The sequence below is a fragment of the Ornithorhynchus anatinus genome, chromosome 11 (genome assembly GCF_004115215.2).
Source record: "Ornithorhynchus anatinus isolate Pmale09 chromosome 11, mOrnAna1.pri.v4, whole genome shotgun sequence".
In the NCBI taxonomy this organism is placed as follows: Eukaryota; Metazoa; Chordata; class Mammalia; order Monotremata; family Ornithorhynchidae; genus Ornithorhynchus; species Ornithorhynchus anatinus.
The window spans coordinates 10,746,246-10,753,859 of record NC_041738.1 but is presented as its reverse complement, the minus strand read 5'-3'; the positions used below and the strand labels follow the sequence as shown (position 1 = coordinate 10,753,859).

At 56.8% G+C, this 7,614-nt stretch overlaps 1 protein-coding gene across 1 annotated transcript in view; it reads left to right on the top strand.

The window, feature by feature from the left end:
* Positions 1 to 4,720: 4,720 nt before the first annotated feature.
* The window catches only part of FLI1 (Fli-1 proto-oncogene, ETS transcription factor), a 152,502-nt gene continuing 149,608 nt past the window's right edge, over positions 4,721 to 7,614 (top strand). Inside the window, exon 1 of the mRNA XM_029075515.2 lies at positions 4,721 to 5,166. Coding sequence (XP_028931348.1) covers positions 5,149 to 5,166 — 18 coding nt within the window. The 5' untranslated portion in view covers positions 4,721 to 5,148. The remainder of the gene's footprint in view (positions 5,167 to 7,614) is intronic.

Genomic DNA, 7,614 nt, shown 5'->3' with positions numbered 1-7,614 from the left:
TTATCCTGTTTTCCTCTCGATCCTTTCTTTTTTCTCAATTTCTAAAACAGCTTTCAACCTGCCCCACCCCCATCCTTCCTCCCCCTGATCCATCACCCCCAAGGCATGCCCTGTGACTTAGTCGGTTTTGCCCATTTCTCTGGAGGTTGAGACACAGGGTGGGGAAGACAGCTACTCCCCCTGAACACCCAAATCCCCTGGATAGTCATGGCTTTTTTCCACCTCCCTGTCTTTCTGCCCCTCAACCCCAGCCCCAGCCCCTCCAGCCCACTACCTCACCTCTTCGCGGGGTGGCTGGTGCTAAGGGAGACGGAAAAGGGGAGAGGAGAGGGCCGGGAAGGTGGAAGCCTTAAATCTTTCTCCAAATCTCCAAGTGGATGCAGTCTAAGATACAAATTCAAAGCAGGCGCCCCTGCCGAGCAGGCTAACGTATTGGCCCAGCGTTCAGGCGCATCCTGGGGCCTGGCCCGGCCTTGTTTGCCTAAGGTCAGACGAGACTGGAGTTCTCCAATAAAAATAAATCTCAAATTAATTATGGCCTCGAGCGAGGGGCCAGACGCTCGGAGCAGCGACTCTGCCGTCTAGGCTTTTGGCGTTTGCTCACCCACCTTCCTGGCTCCTTCCCCGCCCCCGTCCTGCCGCCCCTCCCCTCTCTCCTCCCTCCCCTCAGCCCCTCTCCACCCCCCGCACACCTCCCTGACCCCCCCTCCCCTCTCTTTCCTCTCCTCCACCTTCCTGCTCCCTGTTTGGGAAAGTGGAGAGAAAGAAGTAGGATCCAGCTGAGAGCCAAGCTCCTTTGCCGCTTCTGCCGGCATCCTTTTTCGGTTTTAGATGACCGGTATCTCCGACCTCCCGTGGGCTCCCCCAGCAATAGGGCAGTGCCCATTCCCCCCCCCCCCCCCCGAGGGACCCAACCGACGCCGCTCAGAGGCGTGTCCAGGCCTCTAAAGGCTGGCCTGGAATGGGGATGTTGCCCCGCTAGGCGTCCCCGCCCCAAGCGGTTCAAGTGCAAACTGTCCTAACCCAGGGAAGCCCCCGGCTCCATGCCCCTCCCTGCCCCCCATCGGACTCCCTGAGACCCCCCGGTCAGGGCGAGTAATTTGGGGGATGATAGATGTGGGGAGCGCCGTCCCAAGTCCTTCCTGGGAGGCCCTGAAAGACCCTAACTCCCCTCCCCGCCCTCCCCCAACCCAGGACCAGTCCCGTCTCCAAAGCAACCGCCATTAACCCCGTCGGGGCCGAAGGCGGGCCCTGCTCATCCCCAAAGGCCAGGATAACTCGGCAACCTTTTGTGAGAAGAGGAATCCCCAGCCCACTTAGTCGAGAGGACGCCCCCCACCTCTTCATTCCACCCGCTCCTTTCTCCGGGACGGGATTCTCTTCTCTCGGGGAAATACCCCGGTCGCCTTTGCCGCTGGACCAACCGGCCATCCGCCTCCGGGCCAGCCCTCGACAAACCCCGCTGGCTTCCGCCCGAAAGGACCGGCAGCCGTCGGTGCTGAGATCCGGGGGAAGCCGCCCCACACCGGACAGAGCGAGGCTTCGGCCCAACCGGAGTCGAGCAGCCGATTAGCGGTTTTGGAAAAGGGGCCGAATTTCATCTGAGAAGTGCGGGGGGCGGTCACCGCGGTTTGGAGAGATTACCCTCGCCCCGTCACATCTCCCATTCCTCTTCCAGTGGCAAGAACACGAGCTTGGGAGTCAGAGGTCGTGGGTTCTAATCCCGGATCCTCCACTAGTCTGCTGTGTGACCTAGGGCAAGTCATTTAACGTTCTGGGCCTCAGTTACTCCATTTGTAAAATGGGGATTAAGACTGTGAGACCCAAGTGGAATAACCTGTTTACCGTGTGCCCACCCCAGTGCTTAGAACAATGTTTGGCACATAGTAAGCGCTTAGCAAATACCGTTATTATTATTTCTGTCCCATTCTCCTCGAAATGTATATAAAGTTAGAATTTGGAGATCGTCTTTAAATGAGGAGGGGGAGGGAAGAGATGAAGCTGAGATTCGATGCAGAGATCTTTCCCCCCAGTTAGGATGGGCTAAGGCACAAGAAAGTGGCTCAGAGGAGGACATCCAGAGTCCATCTGCCGAGGGACCTTTTAGGCACAGGTCTTTATTCCCGACTCGAATCCAAAACGATCTTTAGGTTCCCGATTCCGGTAAGAAATAAAAGACATTCCCCTCTCGGCAGATCTATTCCAGGGTCTGCCTTTTTCCGTGGGAAGAGCCCTGCTCTCTTTGGGACCGAGTTTGCAACTCAAGACGAGGAAAGCGAAATGATTAAAGACTACTGGAGGGGGAGTAAGGGGGCTGGGGGTGGAAAGTCTGAATCCGGGGTCCATTCAGGGAATCGTGCCTGGAGTCGGGGGGAGGGGACGTTGGCCTCCTGATTCCCCAGCTCAGAATTACCCCGGGCCCCGGAGATCCCATGGGCCCGGGTGGGTCCGAGTCGGGTCTCCCTCCTACAACAATATTGGGGATGCGGAGATTAGGGGCTGGGGTCAGTCCAGGTGGGACACGGTCTCCTCGCTCCTCCAAGGAAAAAAAACCCGTTATTGTTTGAAGGCTGCCGGAGAAAGGGCTGAAAAGGAAACAATTTGGGTTTTGAAAGGATGTAATTCATTCTTACTTTTTCCCCTTAACCTCATTCCTCTCTGGAACGCACGTGAAAACGCGGAGAAAAAAAGCCGGAGAGGGGGCGGGGAGGGGGAGGAAAGGGTTAACCGCCAGTCCTTTTCATTCAACTCCAGGTCTTGCGGCCCCAGGCTGGGGGGTGGGGGTTGGATTGGGGCGGGGGGGGGGGGGGGACGGACCTGACCCCACTAGCAGTAACCAGATGTGGAGGTCTCGGGGGAGCTCAGAGCAGACCCCTGGATTGGGAGCAGACAGAATTTCTCCCCCCTCCCTCTCCACCAGTCCCAACCCCCAATTAGGGTCGTGCCCCCCCCCCCCCCCCATCCTCATGGAGCCTCCGTCGCTGGAGAGCAACAGTCGCGACTCAAGGCTGGTCCCGTCGGGGCCCGGGTCTCCATCCCGAACGGAAAATTGGAGGCGAATTGATGAAGCGCTCATTTCGGGGAGGGGGCGGGACCGGGCGAGACCTCCGCCCGCCCCAACGGCTCTCCAAAGAAATAAAGAATTAATGTCACTTCGACTGCGGTAGGGGTTCTGGGGGGTGAGGGGTTGGCGGGGGGAAGGGAGAGACCCGTCGGATTTTTTTTTCTTTCAAATTCACTCGGATTTCGTTTGGAATTTTTTTCTTTTCCTTGCTCCCATCTCCGGCCGAACTCCTAAATAAAACTCAGAAAGTCCGAACGTGGCCGGGGCGCCCTGGACGCGGGAACTTGTTGTAGAGGAGCGAGCCTAGTAGGAGCGTTTTTCGTTGATTTGCCTGGGTTTTTTCCCTCCATCCATGGTTGGGGTCGGGTGGGGAAGGGGGTTCCCAGGTGAAGGAGTGGCAAAGACTGGCAAGGGGTGGTAGGACCCTCCCTGGCAAGGCGGGGAAATCCTGGCCAGGTCTCAGTGAGGCCATAAGGGAGGGACATGGGGGAGGGAGTGAGTATCGGGGGTCCGATTGTCCTGAAACGACAGTCCTGTCTGTCCGTCTGGCCGTGTAGGGAACACGAGAGACTTTGGTGAAGGAACTTAGCTTAGGGAACTTAGCTCCCCTAGAAGATCTAGGGGGTGAAATTCGACATGATATAGTAATAATGATGATGATGATGGTATCTGTTAAGCGCTTACTATGTGCCAAGCACCGTTTTAAACGCTGGGGTAGATCCAAGGTAGCCAGGTTGTCCCACTTGGGGCTCACCAGTCTTAATCCCCATTTTACAGATGAGGGAACTGAGGCACAGAGACGTGAAGTGGCTTGCCCAAGGTCACCCAGCAGACAAGTGGCGGAGTCAGGATTAGAACCCATGACCTTCTGACTCTCAGGCCCGTGCTCCTGCCACTACGCCCCTGCTGCTTCAAACACATGACATTTGGGTTCAAGGGAATGGGGTTTTTGTGGGGGAGGGGGCTTCCAGGCCCACGCCCCCACCTTCCCTCCCCAAAAAAGTAAATAATCCTGGAAGCCGAATGAAGTTACCATCCCAGCGCAGGCACATTGGGCAAGAAGGGGTCGGAAAGAGGAGGGGAAAGATGAAAAGTCCCGGCAGTGATGGGAGTGAGGGGCAGCATTCGTCCAGCGCTCAGAGGGTCCGGGACCCTCAGGAGTCAAAGGTTGGGGGGCGGGGGGTGGGACGGGGAGGGATTGGGGCTTGGCTTTTTCCTTCCACTTCGAGTCGAATAGTGTTCCTGCGTCCCCCGGTTCCCCATCGGCCGGAGTGATCCTACCCGTGTCCCCCCCCCCGCGCCCCGCCCCAAGTAATTTCGCTCCGGCTGGAAAAAACATTAATGAAAATATCTGTGGGAAGAGGCGGAAAGCGGGTGAGTCAGGCGAGCAGCTCCTGGCCAACAGTTCTAGAAACGTTGCAAAATACGTTTGTTCGCCTTGGTTTTTCTGGAGGAAACTCGTGATAGGTGAATTGGGCTGGGGGGGGGTGGGGGCGCTGTATGGGTCGGGGGGAGATCCGAGGTCGGGAGAGTGGGAGGGAGGTAGCCGGGGTCCAGGAGCACAAGTGTGGTTGTTGGGGGGGGGGGTGAGGGGAGGGAGAGAAAAGTAGGGGGAGGGGAAGGGGAAGGTTGTGGGGTTGGAGAGGAGGAGCGGGTGGAAAGAAGTCATTGTTGCAGTTTTGCCTTATCTAAATGGACCGAGTATCCTGTGTGCAATAAATACATCGAGGGTGATGCCGAGCGAGTGAAGGAGAGACCCAGAGAGATAGAGGGAGACAGAGACAGAAGAGAGGGCGAGCGAGAGATAGGACTTCCTTTCGAATTTGCAAAGTGAAGTCACTTCCCAAAATTAGCTGAAAAAAAAGTTTCATCCGGTTAACTGTCTCTTTTCGCTCGGCTACAACAACAAACGTGCAAGTGAGGGGAGAAGGCCGGGCTCCGGCTGCGGGGGTCGGGGGTCCCGGGGGTCCCGGCGCCGGACAGGAGAGGGCGGCCGGGGGCTTCGCCAGGGCCGCGGGGGCCGGCTCGCCTCAAACCGGGTCAATGTGTGGAATATTGAGGGGTTCGGCCGCAGACCAAGCCAGATGGACGGGACCATTAAGGTAAGGGGCAGGGGGCGGTGGAGGGGTGGGGGCGACGGCTGGGGGGCGGGGCGGGGGGAGGTCGGCAGTGGAGGGGGGCACGCTGGACCGGGGAAGCGGTCCCCTCCTTCCCCCCGTCTTCCTCCTTTGCTGCTTCACGTTGAGCGCCTCTTCCCCGTCCGGAGGGGGCTCGGGGCGCTGTCCGTCATGGGTGCGACCCCCCACCCACAAAGTGGGCCCCCGGGCCCCGCTTGCTCCAGGACCCCCGTGGGGAGGGGATGTCAGGGGGGACGCGGAGCCCCGTTATTCGCGGAGGAGGGGGCGCAGCCTCTCGACGGTCCTGCATCTCCCACCCGGCCCCAGGCCACCCCATGTCCATGTCAGTCCTGGGCGGCTCCCCTCCCACCTCTTCACCCCCCTCCCCCGCCGGAGCCGGGATTTTCGGGGTGTCCCGACCCCGTCCTGGTTGGTTTTTCGGGACTTTTCCTTCCCCGACTCCAGTTGTCCCCCCTTTCACATCCCCCACGTCTTGTGGGTGTGAGCGCTATAGGAGGGGGAGCGCCCTGGGTTATTTTCTCAAGGAGGCCTAGGGCGCTGTAGGGTGAAGCCTCCGGGAGCCAGAGATGAGGGCTGAAACCGGCAGGGTCTCTGTGTGTATGTGTGTGTGTGTGTGTGTGTGTGTGTGTGCGCGTGCACTAGAGAGAATTGGAGAAGGGGGCTTTAGAGGCGGGTCTCAAATCAATCAATCAATTTATTGAGCACTTTCTGTGTGCGGGGCACTCTACTAAGCAGTCGGGGGAGTCTGCAGAATCCAAAGAGAAGCCTAGGAGCAGAGCAAGAGGCCGAGCCCTCTCAGACTCCACCCCTGCCCTTTTCTGCACAATTCAGAAACTGGGGTCTCTGGGAGAAGGAAGGGGCGCGAGTGTTGGGGAGGAGAGAGAGTGTGGAGGTGGTTTTGGAGGAGAGCCGGGAAGCGGTGGTGGGATACGGACCTGGGAACAGGGAAGGGGTGTCTCGCTTTGCCAATTAATCCTGGTGTAAGGACTTTCCCAAAGTAGGACGGAGCCAGTCAACCACAGCGGGGTCGAAAGGAGAGAAGTCTGGTCTACACCAGCCTAAGGAGAGTGGGTTCGTGGCCCCGACCCTCGGTCTGAATTTACTCCAGCTTGGGTCTCTCTCAGGGCACTAAAGATAGAGCCTGTCTGGAGGGGTTGCCGAATTTCCAGACGAGTCTATTCTATGGTGGGTGGAAGGGGGAGGCTTTGGGGTGTCAGGGAGTGGTTGTTTGCCTAAAGCCTGAAATTGCTGACCCACAGTAAAGTCACCAACTGCAGGAACTTGAAATCTCTTGATTAGATGGCAGATTGCAGCAACTGCAAGGGGTAGGGACTGGGCTGGTGAGGAGGGGACCTTTAGGCACCCGATGGTGGGGATTGGAGGAGAGGGAGATAAAAGATGCATCAACGGATAAAGGTAGAAGAGGGGCAGAAGCATTTGGGTCTGCTTTTTTCTTTTTTTCTTATTCTGCCTCCCAGTCCTAATTGGAACCTCAGCCTCCACCTTCTGTCTCCTGGACTGGGGTGAACTGGCCAGAGGTCGGCTCCCCCGACCCCTAAACAAGAGACTAGAGACCCCCTATGCAGACGGGGTCCAGGGGGCCAACCGGAGAGCTTGGGGATCTTAGTTCTTCCCCACTAAGAAGAAGTGAAGAAGTGAAGCACACAGCCCCTTAGTAAAGAGGAAACTGTGGTCTGAAAATACCCTGTATGAGATGAGCTCTATAGATACACACACACACACACACACACACACACACACACATACACACGCGTACACGGGGGCTGGCACGTCAGTCAGCAAAGAAGGCCAGTAGCCACATGAGGGCTGTGTTTTAGGGAAATACAGAGACCCTATTTCTGTGAAGAATGAGGGTGTACTCATTCCTTTACTTGGGAAACCTAGTCAATGAGCACACTCTGATCAATCAATCAATCGTATTTACTGAGCACTTACTGTGTGCAGAGCACTGTAGTAAGCTCTTGGGAAAATTCAAAATAATAGATTTAGTTGATGAGAGCCCTGCCTGCAAGGAGCTTGCAGTCTAAAGAGGGAGATGGACAGTAAAATGAATTACTGATAGAGGAAATGAGGGAGTATAAGGTTATGTACATAAATGTTCAGGAATTGGGGGTGGAGTGATTGTAAAAAAACCTGGACCTTTGCAGAATGTCTCTCTGTCCATTCTCAGCTCAAAGCCTACTTGGGTGAAAAACCCATGGGGACAATATTTTCAGGCTTCTCTGAGCCTTAGTTTTCTGTCCTCTTTGTCTTAGGCTGAGGGTGTCTTTCAGATTTCCTGCCTGGCCTGTGTATCATAGAGGCAGCAGCTTTGCCTTTGAGCTTCCTGTTCATGTGTGACCTTTGACTCTTCAGGGTCACCCCCACCCACACCAATTTTGCGAAGGAGCT